This window comes from Rhincodon typus, unplaced genomic scaffold, assembly GCF_021869965.1.
Source record: "Rhincodon typus isolate 14 unplaced genomic scaffold, sRhiTyp1.1 hic_rhity00000658, whole genome shotgun sequence".
Taxonomy (NCBI): domain Eukaryota; kingdom Metazoa; phylum Chordata; class Chondrichthyes; order Orectolobiformes; family Rhincodontidae; genus Rhincodon; species Rhincodon typus.
This window is the reverse complement of record NW_025966296.1, coordinates 10,696-30,140: the sequence shown is the minus strand read 5'-3', so window position 1 is coordinate 30,140 and position 19,445 is coordinate 10,696. Positions and strand designations below refer to the sequence as shown.

Here is a 19,445-nt window from a genome sequence, read left to right as displayed (position 1 = left end):
CTCAGAAAGCCAATCAGAAAAGCACAAATCAACGTTGTTGTGTTTGCAATAATCAAAAGAACGAGCAGGAGGAACTTCACATGAAATTCCAGCATTGTGAAGTTCTGCTTCTCAATTAATCTAAAAACAACATCCACTGTACTCACTCATACAAATAAAGACCCCACAAACGCTAGAACAAGGGTATACTCTGCAGGCGGGGTACACTGCATGCATATTTGAGGATGCACAGGGATCAATAGAATTTAATATTACAAGAAGCCATTTGGCCTATCGTGCCTGTACTAGCTCTTTCAAAGAGCTATCCAATACTGTCTTACTCCACTGATCTTTGCCCAGAGTCCTGCAAGTGTGTCCCTTTTATGTAGGCTTACAATTCCCATTCCAAAGGCAGCATTGAATCTGCTCCAGAACCCTGTCAAATGCTAAATTCCAGATCATGACAACTTCATGGTGGTCGACTTCTCAGCTTATTGGCTCAGCGCTGTCTCACCTCTGAAACAAAAAGCAGTGGCTTCAAATCCCTCTCCAGAGACATGAGCACATGACCCAGGCTGGCACCTCGGAGCAGCACCGAGTATGTGGGACCCTTCTGGGGGAAATTAAACTGAGAACCGCTCTGATTTTGCCAGCAGCGTAGTGTAGGATGAAGGTCCTGTGGTACAAAGTTCTCCTGCTATCCTTGTCAAAATGCTTCCCTCCCAGCAAGAGACTCTAGAATCATATCACCCAGGAGACCATTTGAACAACCAAGCCTATCTTAGCCTCAGCAATCCAATTAGACCCACTCGCCATCTCTAACACGTGATTCATTCTCCCTCAAATATTTATCCAAATCCTTTTTGAACACAACACTCGAAAATGCCTACACTACTATTTCAAGCAAGCTTCCAGGTCAAATAATTCTTTGATTCCTCTGCCATTTATTTTAAGTGTGGCCTTTGGTTACTGTCCCTTCTGCTTGCGCAACAGTTTCTGCCTACGCATTCCACCCTTCCAAAACTTTAATCAGCTCAGTGAAATCTTAAATGAGATAAACAGCTTGTAAAGAGTGAGAGAAGAACTTATTTGGCGAGGGAAAAGCAAGGTGAAAGGAAACTGACAACACTCTTTTTTTAGAAAAATAACAACCAGTGATGAGAACAAAAGTAAAATGACAAATGCAAAGTGAAGCCAGATTCCATCCCTGTACCTGTTAAACTCATAGATGTCCTCAATGTTTCCAAACAGGGCAGAGACATGTTCGGGACGGATAGGCAGGTCCACAGCATCAATGATATAACCAAGATAGTCCTGGCAAGGGAGAAGAGGAGATAGAGGTTAACAAAGTCAGCATTGGTAGCTGTTGGCTTCTGCCTTCATTCACAAATCTATTCTTTCATCACCAACTTTATCCCATTCCCTGCCTGATCACTGTCAGGGTCTCAACCTCACTTCTTGCTATTTCATGTAAGTGATCAGCAACAATCTTTATTGATCATCAGTATATACAAAGGATGGCAAGAGAGGACATCTCGCTTGGAACTCTACTAAACTACACTCCATGTCCATGTGATTTGACCTCAATATTTCCTTTCGACATGCTCAATAACTATGCTTAATGAATAAAGGAGTATTTCCCTCTACTTTACACTTGCAGTCTCAGAGTCTTACTTCACCCTGAGCAGAGTTTCCAATCCCACATCCTCTCCAAGACTGTGATCTTCCACCTCCATAAGATCATCAACCTCCTCCCACTCTCTTCTGCAAAAAAAAAAACAGCACCTCTACTTCCTCAAGAGGCTACAGAAATTAAGCATGTCCATAGACAGTCTTACTAATTTTTATAGATGCATGATAGAAAGCATTCTATCCCCATGCATCATGGCTTGGTACGGCAGCTGCTCTGCCTAGGACCGTAAGAAACCACACAGAGTTGCGAACACTGCCCAGTCCATCATGCAAGCCAACCTTCCATCCATTGACTCCATCTATAACTTCTCGCTGCCTTGGGAAGGCAGCCAATATAATCCAGGACCCCTCCCACCCCGGTTATAATGTCTTCCAACTTCCTCTGTTGGGCTGAAGATACAAAAGCTTAAATACACGTACCAACAGATTGAAGAACAGCTTCTTCCCTGCTGTTATTAGACTTCTGGATGGACCTCGCAAATTTTAAATTTAACGTTGATCTTGCTCTTTGTACACCTTCTCCTAGCAGTAACATTGTATTCTTCACTCTGTTCTATTACCCTAACACTCTTCACCTGGCAAAGGAGCAGCACTCCAAAAGCTTGTTATTTCAAATAAAGCTGTTAGTCAAAACTTCATGTCATACAACTTTGCACATGGTATGATCTGCCTGTACTGCACGCAAAACAAAAAACTTCTCATTGCACCTGGGTAGATGCGACAATAATAAATCAAGTTAAATTGATTCTTAGCCCACCAGCTACTGAAACCCTTTGGCCTCGCTGCTGATGGATCTACAAAATGTTCCTGCCACATTACATAAGTTTGTGTCCACACAGCAGACTGGGAAGTACTGCACACAGTCTTATTCTATGTGAACTACCAGCCACACAGCTACCCAAAAATAAAGGTACCAGTTATTTATAAAAAAAAAAATTACTGCACTTAGTAACGAAATTTGAAAGGTGACATTGCTCCAGGTGCTATTATTCTAATGATTTCCTGGTTAGAAAGTTAATTTGCTTCCCGTAACCAAACTCGCAGCAAGTCCGTTTTGTAATTCTCAACATTTTTAAACACAGTGAAGAGGAAATAACAAAAGAAATAAAATAAAAATGTTCTGACATCCGTTGGATTTTTCTCCAGGATTGCACACAGCAGTGTCCTGAAGGATGATCACCACTTCCCTGGGGACTGCAGGCCAGGCCTTAACTAATTTCCAAGATTCCTGTGCCCCTCCAATTCTGGCCTTTCGCGCATTCCTCAGATTCTTTGCTTCAGCTGCCAGGCTCTCAGCTCGAGGGTTTTCTCCTTAGCCCTGTCTTCTCCTTCAAGACACTCCTGAACAGTTACACTGCCAGCCATTTTGTCCTTCACTTCAGCACTGACCTTTCAAGCACAGTGTGGCCCACTTTCACCTCCTTATGTTGAAAGATGTTGTCTTTAAACGCAAGCGCTTGTTATGTCCCCACAAAGCACTGACTCTCATTGGAGGCACTTTGTTTTACTCACTCTCATTAATGCAGCCAATGAAAGTCCCAGAAGGTGTTCAATCTAAGGGTATAGCCCACCTTGTACTCTACTTCACTAAGAATTAAAAAAAAAAGGTTTGCTTTTAAGCGTTTTTAAACTACCTGTACAGATACATTCTAACACACCTCTGTAGCAAGTGGGACTTGAACCTGGAACTTCAGGCCAGTGACTGTGACATTACATTGGAGGGGTGGTGTAGACTTGTTGCGCCGAATGGCCTGTTTCCACACTGTAGGGATTCTATGAATTCTATGATAAATTGCATTCACTTAGCACCCTTCACAACTTCAGTGCCTCCCAAACGCTCTAAAACTAATGAAGCATATTTAGAGCACAGACAATACTGTAATGGAGGAAACAATTTTGCAGCAAATTTGTATACAGCAAGCTCCCACAAACAGCAATGAAATGTTAGAGATATCAGTTCAGGGGTTTGAGTATGGACCAGATATTGGGAAGAATTTCCCTGCTCGTCTTTGAAATGCGTGGGATCTTCCACATCTATCTGAGAAGTCATAGAGACTTAACTGTTTACCATCTCATCTGAAAGACAGCGCAAGTAGTGCTGTTGAGTCAAAGCTGGCATGAAGTTAATCCTGATTCCTTATCACTATTCTGTAGCACTGCATGTGATTGAAGACTCATTTTATCATTGGCCACAGGAGTTTCATGATTGAGAAATGCGAGTGAACAGTACAGGTACAACCTGGCCCTCGAATCCCAACTAAGATCTCTTCTGTGTCTAGTGTATTAAGCAGTGGATTCATAGACACTGACTGAGGGGGACAAGTGGTTCCTGTTGAAGTGAAGTGCTGAACAATTTTCCCAGGGAGATATTCCAGCACAAAACTAGCCTGCTTTTAGCCCCTCTAGGAAGTTGCGTTCTGACTTCAACAACAGTGAAGGACCTCAGCACCAGCACCTTAGAACTCACTCACATGGCACCAGAGTGGTTTAGTATTAGTGCTGCCAAGTGGTTTAGCATTGTCCACAAAGGGATGTAGAGCGCTGGGGAATCCAACAAGGCTGCCCTTTAATCCAGGCTATCAGGTCTATAAGGTGCAAGTAAAGTTCATTGCACAGGGCTGGGCCGGGCCATGGACAATGCTGAATCAGTGTTAGGTTAACAGTGTGTCAGCTCACGTCATTGGCTCTGAACGAACAAGGCACTTGAATAGAAAACAAGACACAAACAAAGCTCAGGTGCCAAGTAAGGGGAGCGGGATATGGGATGGTGCTTACATTCCACCCTGTGAAGGTCACGTGAGAGCCCACATGCAAGACAGACAGGTCGACACCGTCAATTGATGGAGTAGGCCTGCCTGGGACTGCTTCCAGCTATGCCGTCCTTGTATGTACACACACAGGCAGAGGCACACACACAAAAATGATTCTCATATTCCTCCATTCATGGCATCCTAAGGACATTTGTACAGGAAATAGTTATTTACACAAAGCTGGAGTCCACGAACATCAATGAGGCAATGATCAATTACTAATGTGTAGTGACCAGGACATCAAGGAGACAGGCCACCCTCAGTTTATCATCTTGCTGCCACCTCTGACAGTGCAGCAGTCCCTCAGTCCTAAACCAGAGAGTTCCCCTGGATTACACCCTCAAGTCTGTGCAACTGAGCACGTGAACGTTTGGCTCAGAAGGTAAGTATGACAGCTGACTGATAGCTGAAGTGAGGGGAAGAGACCTTTAAAGGGCTGCACCAAGCTGTTTCCACATTGTTCCATCTCCCATGGTCTAGAATCATGAGTTTGGGTTTTCAGAGGGCTTGCAATGTCACAGGCCCCAGCTCATGCTTCTCATGGTGCATCAGCTCCATTAACATTCCCACGTAACGTCAGTCTCTGACACAACTGACAGCCACAAACGTTCTTTACACCTCATGGTCTCACAAACAATGGCACATTTACTTGCTCCACTCCCAAACGCCATTGGAACTGCTGTATTTATTGTTTACCTTCAGCTGCCGAGAGTGTGAAACTGATCAGGCAGCCGAAGGTAACTGTCCTTGTAATTGTGCTGTGTTGAACAGTGGAGCACGCCGACAATGCGTGGAGTTAATTGGTAACAATGTTACAGCATTGTTATACTATACTAGAAGGCCATTCAGCCCGTCATGCCTGCACCCATTCTATTACTAGTGTCAACTTTGTACTTTTCCCACATATTCCTGCATTTCTTTTGAAATGATCATCTAATGCTTTTTTGAATGACTTACTTGAACCCGCCTCCATGTTTCCAGGCAATGCATAACATACTGTAATTACTCGTTGGGAGAAAAAGCTTTCACTCACGTGACCTTTCCTTCATTTGCTTTGAATCTGGGCCTTCTCATTCTTTTTTATTTAAAATTAGATTCTTTAAATAATAAGGTTTAAAGGTAAGTGAATTTAATTTAAACACAAACAAGGCTGGAGAAACTCTGTAGGTCTAGCAGCATCTGCGAAGTGTTATACAGCACAGAAACTGACCCTTCAGTCCAATTTGTTGATGCTGACCAAGTTTCCCTAACTAAACTAGTCCAATTTACCTGTGTTTGGCCCATATCCCTCTAAATCTTTCCTATTTATGTCCCTATCAGAAATGTCTTTTAAATGTTGTAACTGCACCTGCATCTACCACTTCCTCTGGTAGTTTATTCCATATAAGAACCACCCACTGTGTGAAAAAGTTATCTCCAGGTTCCTTTCAAATCTTTCTCCTCTCACTTTAAAATTATGCCCCCTAGTTTGGAACTCCGCCAACTTAGGGAAAAAGCTTTGCTCCTCGTGATTTTATAAACCTCTACAGGGTCACCCCTCAAGTTCTTACTCTCCAGTGAAAAAATTCCCAGCCTATCCAGCCTCTCCTTATAACTCAAACCCCCCCAGTCCTGGCAACATCCTCTGTCTTAAGAATTGCCCCATTACCCCTTATACTCTTCAAGAGATTCACTGGATTCCAGTTGTCTATACCTAACATACGCCTCTTTCTCATTCTTGACCAGAGCCTCAATATCCTTATTCATCCATTGTTCCCTACATCTACCAGCCTTACCCTTCACTCTAATGGGAACATAATGAAGTCTCTGAAGTCTCGTTATCTCACTTTTGAAAGCATCCCAATTGTCAATGGTCTCTTTACCTGCGAACCATCTAATCCAATCAACTTTTGAAAGTTCTTGTCTCATGCAATCAAAATTCCCCTACTTCACTTAAGAACTTTAACTTTTATACAAGGACTATCCTTTTCCATAACTATTTCAAAAGTGAAACAGAGTCCAGTGTGACTCTCCTTCAGAATTTAAGTTCTGTTCAAAACTGAGTATTCATCTTTCAATGAGCATGTGTCAGAGTGAGCAGCGTGTATCAAACACAGCGCACGTGTTAACTCTGTTCCTAATGGGCGGTATGGTGCCTCAGTGGTTAGGGCTGCTGCCTCACAGAGCCAGCCCAATTCCAGCCTTGGGCAACTGTGTGGAGTTTGCACATTCTCCCTGTGTCTGTGTGGGTTTCCTCCAGGTGCTCCGGTTTCCTCCCACAGTCCAAAGATGCGCAGCTTAGGTGGATTGGCCATGCTCCGTGGCCTATAGTGTCCGGGGATGTGCAGGTTAGGTGGGTTAACCGTGGTAAATGCAGGGTTACATGGATAGCGTAGGGGGGTGGGATGCTCTTCGACTCGATGGACCGAACAGCCTGCTTCCAACACTGTAGTGATTCTCTCCCCAGATGCCGCCAGACCTTCGAGTTTCTCCAGCACTCGTGTTGTTTTCAGATTTCCAGCAGTATCTTGTTTTCATCAAGAGAATCCGATAGTCCTACCTGCTTCAGGTCTGGGGATGACAGCATGCTGAAATCAACAGAGTGGTGACTCCCTGTAAAATAACATCGGCAAACCACTTTCTCAGCAAACATGTACTGTCAAGTGAAATACCCTTACCCTTGCTGTTGGAGCAGGCTCTCCGTGAAAAAGGCTCAAATCAAACTGGACATGGTACACAATTGCTTTTGGAAAGTCAGTGAATTTACTGTTTACACAACCTGGTCATTACTGTATTTCTTTGCAGAGACTTAGCATCTCTAAACAAACTACTGGGTTGTTTGGCAGCAGGAAATAGGAGTTTAAAGGACAAAAGTCTAATTATCTTAGAATCAGATTGGCTGTTTCCTCATCCATCTTCCCACAGGTTAACAATCGTAGCAAACAGCATGGGAGTAAGGCACAATGAATACACTAAACTCACAGAAGAGATGTGATATAAAGGCGTTGCTAAGTTCACTTGGCTGGATAGCTGGTTTGCAATGCAGAGTGATGCCAACAGCATGGGTTCAATTCTTGCTCCAGCTGAGGTCACCATGAAGGACTCTCCTTCTCAACCTGTCCCCCTCACCTGAGGCATGGTGACCCACCATAAAGCCACCCTATGCTACACTGGGACTGTACTGACTTTCCCTTTACATTATATGTAAAAACAAATGGGAGGACATCACCATATAAGTCTCCAAATCTCAAGAGACTTTATCAAAGTTGGAGTAATGGACTTGAAAATTTGAGACAAGAAAAATGCATTTTAATCATGCATTTTGTAGATACGGAAATTAAATAGTTAGTCTGCAATAATGTACAGTGAAGGAAAACAGTATTGCTGGAAAAAGATAGTTTATCAAAGCTTTTCAGCCTGCACTCATAAGGACAATTTGCAAGAAATACCAAAGGAAAAACATATACTGTATGAGCTTTGTCTATCACTTACTGCTTATGCCATTTCATATGCAAGTAATCTTGTTTAGTAGCTTCACCAGGTTGACAGCTCACTTTTTCACACCCGGTGCTGCTCCTGGCATGCCCTCGTACACTCTCCATTGAACCAGGATTGATCCCCTGGTTTGATGGTAATGGTTGAGTTGGGGATATGCCGGGCCATGAGGCTACAGATTGTGTTGGAGTATAATTCTGCTGCTATTGATGCCCCACAGCGTCTTATGGATGCCCAGTCTTGAGTTGCTCGATCTGTTCGAAGTCTGTCCCATTTAGCACGGTGATAGTGCCACTCAACACAATGGAGGGTATTGTCAATGTGAAGGCAGGACTTCATTTCCACAAGGACCCTTATTGAAAATTTCATGGATAGATGCATCTGCAGCTGGCACATTGGTAACGATGAGGTCAAGTATGTTTTTCCCTCTCGTTGGTTCCCTCACCACCTGGCACAGATCCAGTCTAGCAGCTATGTCCTTTAGGACCACACCAGCTCGATCAACTGTGCTGCTGACATTTTATGATGCACATTGAAATCCCCTGCCCAGAGTATATTTTACACCCCCTTGTCACCTTCAGTGCTTCTTCCAAGTGTTGTTCAACATGGAGGAGTACTGAATCATCAGCTGAGGGAGGACAGTACATGGTAACCAACAGGAGGATTCCTTTCCCACGTTGAAGTGAAGCCATGAGACAGGATCCGGTGTAAATGTTGACAACTCCCGGGACAACTGTATACCACTGCCAGTGGGATAGGACATATCCAGGGATGGTGATGGTGGCGGCATGTGGAACATTGTCTGGAAGGTATGATTCTGTGAATGTGATCATGTCAGGCTGTTGCTTGGCTAGTCTGTGAGAGAGCTCTCTCAATTTTGACAGCGGCCCCCAGATGTTAGCAAGGAGGACTTGGCAAGGGCAACAGGCCTGTTTTTGCCGTTGTTGTTTCTGGTGCCTAGGTCAATGCTGGGTGGTGCATCCAGTTTCAGTTCTTTGAGACTTCGTAGTGATTGGTACAACTGAATGGCTTGCTAGGCCATTTCAGAGGGTGGTTGAGAGTCAGCCACGTTGCTGTGGGCCTGGAGTCACACATAGGCCAGACCAGACAAGGATGGCAGTTTCCTTTCCTGAAGGACATTAGTGAACCAGGTGGGTTTTTCCAACTATCAACAATGGCTTCACGGTCATCAGAAGATTCTTTATTCCAAATTTATAAAAAAAAACATTGAATTCAGATTCCACCATCTGCCACAGAGGGATTCAAACGTAAGTCCCCAGAACATTAGCTGAGTTTCTGGATTAATACTCTAGTGATAATAACACCAGGCCATCGCTTCCAAACTAATTGGAGTTATAAAGTCATACAGCATGGATACAGACCCTTCGGTCCAACCAGTCTATGCTGAACATAATTCCAAACTAAGCTAGTCCCACCTGCCTGCTCCTGGCCTATATTCTTCCAAATCTTTCCTATTCATGTAGTTATCCAAGTGTCTTTTAAACATTGTAACTGTGCCCACATCAATCCTCTCTTCTGATAGTTTATTCCACACGCTAACCACCCTCTATACAAAAATTTGCCCCTCATGTCTTTCTTAAAGCTCTCTCCTCTCACCTTAAAGGTATGTCCCCTAGTATTCATAGAATTCCTCAGTGTGGAAATAGGCCATTCGGTCCATCGAGTCCACATCCATGCTCTGAACAGTGTCCCAATCAGACCCACCCCACCTTATCCTGTAATTCCCAAGGCCAATCCACATAGCCTGCACATCCCTGGACACTATGGGACAATTTAGAATGGCCAATCCACCTCACCTGCACATCTTTGGACTATGGGAGGGAACCCATGCAGACACAGGGAGAATGAATAAACTCCATACACAGTCGCCTGAGGCTGGAATCGAATTCATAGCTCTGGCACTGTGAGGCAGTTGTGCCAAACACTGAGCCACTGTGGTGTCTTGTAGATAGTAATGAGAAAACGGTCATTTTACGACTGGGCAATCAAACTGTTGGGGTGCAGGCCAGTTGGGAAGTTTGTTAGGACAGTTAAATAGATTGTGGATTCAAATTAGATCCAATACCAGTTACAACATATTCAAACAGAGCACTCTGATTAAACATGCCATTGTTGACAGAGTTTTGAGACTAAATGAAATATTAAAAGGAATTAGCTTCAGTAAGGTGCACAAATTTCCATACTTGGGTGACCCAAGAGATATGAACCTAACCCTGTTCAGACACGTCAATCTTCCAGATGGCTATTCATGTCCAGAGTGTTTATCACAACCTTGGAGTTAAAAAACGCCAAATGTTGTCTCTTGACCTGAGACGCCAGGAAAACAAAAGGGGTTGTTAAAAGTACAATGGCTTCTGGAAGATTCATACCAATGGAAGCTATCCATACAGGGCTATATTCATCCAACAGTTCAAAGGAAATCTGAGAAAAATTTCACCGTAGAATGTTATATTATTGTTCGCATTGGAACAATATGCATTTGACATGGGGTGCCGTTAAACAAAAAAGTTTGAGGATTGAACTTATTAGCATTAAGGAAATGTTGGCAAAGAATACAGATTTCCGAAATAAAGTGAGTCAAGATCCTCAAGGAGGGACACCTGGTGGTAGGAGGAGTTATAACAACATAAAATATATCAATTCTTGGTTGGATCACTTTATGGTTAACAACGTTATAATTTTCTTAAGATTTGAAGAAAGAAGGGAGAATATTGAAGGATGATGTTATTATATGGAATGTGAAGGCAGAATTTTGTCACTGACATACGTTTAGGTAAGATACAGAAAACAAAAACTAAATTGTTTCGAATTGAAACTAAACAAACATAGAAATTGCTGGAAAACTTCAGCAGGTCTGGCAGCATCTGTGAAGAGAAATCAGAGTTAATGTTTCGGGTCCAGTGACCCTTCCTCAGAACAGGGTTAACGTTTCAAGTCCGGTGTACTGAGGAAGGGTCACCGGATCCGAGGCGTTAACTCTGATTTCTCTTCACAGATGCTGCCAGACCTGCTGAGCTTTTCCAGCAATTTCTATGCTTGTTTCTGATTTCCAGCATCCACAGTTCTTTCAGTTTTGAATTTTAATTAGGTTTGATCAACGATTGTTTTATGTGTCATCAAACATTTTACTTGAAGAGGGGTAATTGGTAAATATAAAAATAATGAAACAGGTTGTGGGGAGTTAATGGTTTAATTAGTGGTCTGATTGATTGATTTACTGTCATGTGTGCTGAAATACAGTGAAAAGCTTCGTTTATGAGCAGTATAGGCAGATCACAGCAAGTAAAGGATTACAGATCAAAAAAGACTTAAGAGGCATACAGGTTACATTATTTGAGGTTAGAGTCCATTCAGCAGTCTGATAATGGCTGGAAAGAAGCTGTTCCTGAACCTGCTAGTGCTGCATGTGCTCGGGCTTGTGTATCTTCTGCCTGACGGAAGAGGTTGTAGGAGAACATTACCAGGGTGCGATGGGTCTTGGATGATGTTGGCCGCCTTTCTGCAGCAGCGGGCCATGTAAGTAGAGTCCATGGATGGGAGGTTGGCTTCTGTGGGTCTGGGCTGTGCACACCACCTTCTGTAGTTTCTTACGGTCCTGGGACTTACCAGGCCATATGCACCTGGACAGTACGTTTTCAATGGTGCATCTGTAAATGTTGGTGAGGGTGTTTATGGACATGCTGAATTTCCTTAGCCGCCTGAGGAAGAAGAGTTGCTGTTGTGCATTCTTGACTATCGCATGTACGTGGGAAATCCAGGACAGGTCGTCGGTTATCGTCACTCTGAGGAACTTGATGCTCCACTTTCTCAACCTCAGTTCCATTGTTGAAGATGGGGGCGTGTTCTCTACCTTTCTTTCTGAAGTCAATGATCTGTGCTTTAGTTTTGCCAACATTGACAGTCAGATTGTGGATTTACAGTTGAAAGCATATGGAATTGGTGGTTGGAAAGAGCTGTAAGACTGAACAGTTAATAAACTCAATCCACAAAGAAAGGAGTCTTGATTTCTGTCTCACTGACTAGATCTGGATTGACATGCAAGTCATTGGAATTTTACATTATTGCCAAAACGCTGCCTTATTACTGTGCCTTTGAGTTCCTGTCAGACTTGGCTAGCTGCCCAGTGAAATAGTCGCTATGTACTTGAGAGGTTTTGTTGGCTAAATGCCCAAATCCACTTTGGCCTCGATCTGGTGCCAATGGGAGGGTCTCTCTCTCTCGTACCTTGTATAAAAAATAAAGAGCAAATTCCTATGGCAGTCACAGGTCTTTGCTCCCAGGCTGATACCCGTGCTTCCTGTTTCGGGCTGACTTTTCAGGTGTTTTTGTACCAGTTCCCTTATGTGCACCTCTCCACTAACCCAACCTCTGAATACCTGACAAGCTCATGGGATCTTCCAGTGCAAAAGGAGCTTATTAAGCCTTTTGTGCTGGCACTTTGAAGAGGCTTTCTGATCCAAATCGAGGCCTGCATATTTTCCCCATTTCAAACAGTTAGCAAATTTATTTTTGAAAGTTACTTGCTCGCAAACATTTCAGGCAGCACATGCCAAATCGTTGTAACTCTGCATCAAACAATTCTCCCCTTCTCCCAATGGCATTAACATCTTTCCAATGATGTTAAACCTGTAACCTCCACTTACTGAAACCCTGGCCAGTGGGGTTTCTCGTTGTCACCGCTACCTCGCATATTTAGAAAACCCCTTGTAAACTGGGCAGAGGAGGAGTTCCTGGGTGCAGCTAGTACCCTCTCCGGCAATACCCACTGGCACAGCACCAGAGCGATGAGGTACCCTAGAAAGAAAAGGATTTGCTTTTGTGCAGCTCATGTCCCAGCCTCAGGAGGTCTCAGAGCTCCTTACGGCCAATGAAGCGTAGGCCCTGTTTATAAAGCAGGCAACTTGGCAGCTGACTTTGTGCGCTGCAAGATCCCACAAAGCAATAGAATGACATCGACCAGGTGGCCTGGTTGAAGCACAAGTATCCACAAAACCGGGGGAAAGCTTCCCTGCTCTTCTCCCATGGCCTCATCTGATAAAACCTGAGCTTGTGCAAAAGAAGGAGTCTCTCCAACAGTGCAGCTCTTCCTCAGTAGAGCACTGACAGTGCCAGCCTAAATGACATGCTGAAGTCTCCCAAGTGGGAACTGAACGCATAACTCTCGGAATCATAGATGGGAGTGCACTACCCTTTGAGCCATCGATGCTATCGCCGGCTCATGCAGAGCAAGAGGTGTGTAGTCCTGGCAGAATGATAACCTTCTGCAGTCGAGCGCTGTCGGCCTCCGATCGAAGTTGCTGGAAACAAATCCGAAAAGGAAAGGGGATGGCTATTTTCCCAGGGAGGCACAGTGGTTAGCACTGCTGCTGCCTCACAGTGCCAGGGACCCAGGTTCGATTCCACCCTCGGGCGACTGTCTGTGTGGATTTTGCGCATTCTCCCTGTGTCTGCATGGATTTCCTCCGGGTGCTCCGGTTCCCCCCCCACAGTCCAAAGACGTGCAGGCTAGGTGGACTGATCATGGGAAATCGCCCGCAGTGTTCAGGGATGTGCAGGCTAGGTGGGTTAGCCATGGGGAATGTAGAGTTACAGGCAGGTTGGAGGTGGGGGTGTGGGTCTGGGTGGCATGCACTTTGGAGGGTCGGTGCAGATTTGATGGGCTGAACGGCCTCTCCTGTACTGTAGGGATTCTACAAAATTTGCAGATTACAAGGATAAAAGAGAGGACAAATGGGATCTACCAGGTCGTTCCACAGGGAGACAACATACCAACATCCAAAGCCCCTTCAGCCTTTGTTCTGCCATTCAACATGATTACAGCTGATCGGATTGTGACTCCAACTCCACATTTACAACCTTCGTCCGATAACTATCGATTTGTGATTGGCAACGGAGTCAATCTACATCTGCCCTAAAAATAAACAGTGACCCTGCCTTTACTGCTCTCTAAGGAAGTGTGCTCCAAAGACCCATGACGTTCAGGGAAAATATTTCTCCTCATCTCTCCCTCTCTTGAATGGGAGACTCATTATTATTAAATCATGTCACCTAATTCCAAAACTAAAAATCCCAAAGAACTGCCGATGCAGGAAATCAGAAACAAAAAAAATAGAAATCACTGGAAAAATACTCAACAGGTCCGGCAGCACCTGTGACCCTAGTTCTGAAAACGGATCACTGGACCCGCAATGCTAACTCTGCTTTCTCTTCACGACTACTGCAAGATCTGCTGAGACTTTTCCAGAAATTTCTGTTCGTGTCCCCGAGTTCTAAGCTCTCCCACAAATGGAAAATCCCTTCAGCAACCACCTTGTCAGGACTTTATCTGTTTCAATAAAGATCACCTCCAGATCCACCATTAATCCCAGGTACCAGTTAAGCAAAACTACTCTGAACTTTTCTAATACTCTTATTTATTTCTTAAGTAAGGAGACGAAAACTGTATGCAGCACTTCAGATGTGGTCCCATGAACACGCCATACAGTTGTAGCAAAACGTCATTTCATTCCATTCCCTCACAATAAATGCAATATTTAATTTGCCTTCCTAATTACTTATATACTGCCTGTATATAAACTTGCTATGATTCATGTTCCAGACCTCTCTGTAGCTCAGTGTTCTTCAATCTCTTTCCAATTGAATAATCTGCTGCTTTCTATTCCAGCATAGATTCAATAGGTAAATGGTCTCTTTCTGTGCCATGATGACTATGTCAAATGCAGAAGAGCACTTCCACTGCTACCCATTCCAAAGAACGGACCTCTCAGAGCAAGTTTCCCATTTTTGAGGGGCGAACCTGAAAAAGTCACACACAAAGGTTTTATTTGCTCCTTTGACCAGCTTCTGAAAAAAAAACATGACAGGCAGGAACTCTTTTCAGGTCAAACAGATAACACCTGCATAAAACTCATATACCAAGGTGTTGCGTAACGAACACCAAAGGAGAAATATTGAGCAGGAACCAGGTTCCCAACTCTCAAAACAGGTTTTCCAAAGCAGCTCACTGCCTGATAGAGACTGGTATAAAAATCACAGCTGGACTGCCCTTAGCCTGGTAAACCGAAGGGGCATTGTGAACGAGAGTGACTGGAGATCCTGAGGTGACAATCAGTTACTGCTCCACAGGCTCTGTTTTCAAGCTTTATAACAAATGCGTAGGGAAATGCTACCTTGTAAAATGTGAAAAAATGGAGTCTGCAAATCAGTTTTCTGACTTGGAGGAGCCAGAAACTGTCAAAACTTAGACGACTGGGCAAAGTTACACCGCAAAGTCTATTGGAAAATTTACAAACACAACCCAAATCTTTTAAACTCATCATCAGGAAAGTTTGATTTTATTTTGAAACCACTAGTGGGCATGTCTCCATTGCCTGGGATGTGTGTAGAAGTGAGCACATAACAACATAAGAAATAGGAACAGGAGTAGGCCACTTGGCCCTTCAAACCTGCTCCACCATTCAATAGGATCATGGCTGACCTGACACTCCTCATGTCCACTTTGAGGCTCCGAGCATTTCATACCGAAGGTGATTTTAGCATCCTAAATGCCACAGGAATCTGATTTCGGTGTTAAAACTGGTCTGGAATAGGTGGCTGCTTTGAGCACCTGTCATGAGCCCTCTTTCAAAACGGCGCCAACCAGCTACATCGCTGGTATTAATGGCTGCAGTAAGATTTCCATTCCCAATATCAGGCCACTGCAACCCTGTTATATACAAGAGTGGGAGGTTAAAATTGACCCTTGCCCTCCCTACTAAAACACCAACATCGCTTCGACCCAATGTGGCTTTTACTTCAAAGCCAAATTAAAAGTGGTACGTCATCAGCCAACACTCCGTCAAGAGCTGGTCAAACCCAATTGATATCCTGTAGCTAAAGAGACTTTCAGGCGTTCAGTCTGGGTCCACACCCCAGCAGTGCCCCATGTTTGCCAACATGCACTTGGTATCACCTCACGACCCTCTCGTCTCTGACCACCCCAGCCTACCACTGACTTTGCCATTGCTTGTTCAAAGTGTTCATCCTCATTGCCTTCACTAAGTCAATTACACCTTGTAACCCAGTGAAACGATTTTTGCCTGTTGACTTCCCCACCTTATTCAATATTTGTGTTTTCATATAGATGTGCAGCATTGCTGACAAATATAGCATTTGTTGCTCATCTCTAATTACCTTCGAAGGAATTGGGGCGTAACTCGTAAACAAAAGAAGTTTTGAAAGTAAAAAGGAAGAAGAAATTAAATTTCTGCATTGTTAAGAATGATTTTTCTCCTTGCAAGATGAACCCAAGGTTGCTGAAGACTCCAGAGAAGTCTTGGAGATTTGCCATCCTTCAATCGATCCCAGTGCACCACCCAATCCCTTCCCCCCTTCTTTAATCGTGGAGCTGGCTCGGCCTAGCATACATTTTGTCAAAATTGAGGCCCAGTTCAGATATAAAATTACAATCTCACCCAACTTGAACTGCTTCAATACATATGCAATCCACCATGGGAAACTCCAACTAACCTTACAAGAGACAAAATAGTCCACAACCAGCCAGAGACTGGACAATATTAAATTTGATAACCTCTGTGGTAAGGCACAATTGCTCGAGGGGCGTTCCTAGGCCTGAGGCTTTGTGAATGATTTGCACCTCTCTGGGGCACCAGTTTGCCACATGTTAATGTTTAAACCCTGATGTCTGGAGCAGTCTGATAGCTCAGAATTCACTTCAACCACAGGCAGCCCCTCCCCACTGCAATCCCAGTGGTTTCTACTCACCAAGGGGTTCTATAGATGCTGACAATTTCCCCCCCTCTTAAATCAATCCCATTGTGTTTGCGTCTTTGCAAATGCCTGAAGGTCGCCACAAAATCACAAGGATTCACGGTTCATGGTTAAGACAAGGAGCCATTTGCTGCTCTTGCTCATGTACTTCTCAATATGCCGGCTTGCTTTTGTTTCAATCATCGACTTCTGCTACCTCACTCAAGTCAACAGCGCCTCGGAGTCAAAATATAGTAGATTCAAGTCTTACTCCAGAGACTGAAATCCAGGGTGAAACTGCCAGTGGAGTACTGAGGAAACGCTGCGCTGTCAGGAGGTAGTGTATTTCAGATGCGGCTCTGAGCTGGATGTAAATGATCTCGAGGCACTGCTACAAAGAAAAGCAGACAACCTCTCCCTGTTAGCTGATTAATATTAATCTTTCAACCAACAGCTAAAATAGGTTCTAGACATTATTGCAATATGGGATCTTGCTCTGTATAAATGACCTGCTACATTTTATCGTATGGCAACGGCTACACTTCACTGACTGTGAAGCTTTTTAGTGGACTTATAAACGTGGACCTTTCATTTCTTTATTGGGATTCGCCAAAGGTTGCATCAGTGTTCCAGGACAAACTATTGTCAACAGTTGGTGTAACATGAATGCAATGCACCAGGGACTGCAAAAAGTTCAGACACATTTAACTTCTAAAAGGAGACCTTTCTCACACTATTGAGTAGATTCACTCCAAACTGTTCAGTTCACTCAAGAGTAAAACCATTCTCTTAATACACGCCTCACCTCCATTTTATAGACACAGAAAACTTTGGTACAGAAGAGGCATTTGGCCCCTCTGCATCTCTGCTGGTTATGTTCAAGATCCTTGCAATGATCTTCCATATTCAGGGATATTCCTGAGTCACCAGGTTTTTCCTCTCAGGGCAACTGCAATAATTTAAAGCTTTCTATGTCAGAAAAAGGAAATTGAAAGAAGAAAGCAACAGTAGAGGAGTTTATAGAGGTGAGCCTGACCAGAAATACTCAGGGACATTTGCTGAACAATACAGCACAAAAGAGGCATTTTGATCCATTCCATTTGGGTCACCCTTAGAAAGAACTACTCAACTCTCCCTGTTCTTTGCCCGTAACCCTTTTCCAGAATCTATCCAATGTCACTTTATAAGTTGTTATTGAACCTGCCTGCACCAGCCTTTCGAGTGTTGCATTTCAATTACAACAACTCACTGCATATAAAGAAAACCTCTTCACATTTTCCCTTTGAAGCTTTTGTGTCTGATTCTTGTGTTTACTAACTTTCCTGTCAGTGGAAAAAGTTTCTCCTTCCTTATTCCACCAAAACCTTCAGCGTTTTGAATGCCTCTTCCAAATCTTCCCTTAACGTACTCTGAAGGAGAATAAAACCAGATTCTCTGTCCTCTCAACAAATTCTCGAAATCTCCTCTGCGCCCTCTCCAAGGTGCATTCCTGCTCAACGTGCTGTATCGCACTCAATATAATAAAGTCTTTGTTTAAACAAAGTCCAAAGTGCAGTGCCAATCTAAACTACGAGGCTGTGCTACTGATGCAAACTAATGGCCTCAACAGAATATAATAAAAGCCACTGCATTCAAGCGTTTGTACAATATTTGAAGAATCAGATACAGAGTTAAAAGAACCAGTCCTCCTGCAGCTTTTCATGTCAAAGGTCAGCATTTTTCTGAAGCGTAAATGCCAACACTGCAAACAGAGTGTTTAGGAAAACCTTAACTGCGGTAACAGACCACAGATATCCCTTGATAAAACAAGACAGTGACAATGGATTGGACCTTTAAAGTGATCTTAGAAATTTCCATAAGCAGTTCACCGTCTGGATCAGGCTGGAGCAGGAAGCAAACCCCACATAGAACTGGGCTCGGGTACAGCTGTCGGTCATGGTGGTGCTCTTGCCCGGAGTCAGAGACATGGGTTCAAGTCCAGCTCCAACTCTAGAGACCCTATGCCCACAACCTCATCTGGCACCTCAGTTCGGTACATAGAATGAAAGCTGCACTGTCAGGGGCGCCATCTCTCAGGCGAGTTATTTAACCAAGGATTTTTTACCGACATTTAATCAGATGCTCTTGAAAGAGTCCAAAGTAGAATTTGAAAGAAATGCAAGAGAGTTCTGGGTCCTGACTCATACATATCCTTCAACCAACATGTCAGATCATCTGGCTATCTTTTATAGCTTTTTAAGGAATCATGCTATGCATACATTGGTTAGCACAGGGTATCCTGCACTTGATTGATGATTATTTCAAATATACTTAATTGGCTGTAAAGAGCCAAGGACCATCCTTAGGTCATGATATGGGCTATATTAAGGCACGCTCTTATTCTCTTTACTGCTGTAAGGATTGAGTTACACACAGAATGATGATATAATCACATCTTCCCCCACTTTCTTTATCCTAAGACCCCTGACACATGGGCAAACAGAACTGCGACACAAACTGGTGGTGCCAAATTGGATTAAAGCTAAATTCTAGGTGTATAAAATATTTGGATCGTGTGCAGAAAATGAACAGTGAGAGGAATAGCCAACTGGGCAATTATAAAGCTTGAGATCGTAGGAACTGCAGATGCTGGAAAATCTGAGATAACAAGGTGTAGAGCTGGATGAACACACAGCAGGCCAAGCAGCATCATAGGAGCCGGAAGGCTGACGTTTCGGGCCT

General features: G+C 43.7%; 1 protein-coding gene across 1 annotated transcript in view; it reads right to left on the bottom strand.

Annotated features, from left to right (window-relative positions):
- Window positions 1-19,445, bottom strand: part of LOC109911064 (pleckstrin homology domain-containing family G member 3) — a gene marked incomplete at its 3' end in the record, with an annotated part of 46,115 nt that overhangs the window by 19,857 nt on the left and 6,813 nt on the right. The window contains exon 2 of the mRNA XM_048621431.1: window positions 1,193-1,293. Coding sequence (XP_048477388.1) covers window positions 1,193-1,293 — 101 coding nt within the window. The remainder of the gene's footprint in view (window positions 1-1,192; window positions 1,294-19,445) is intronic.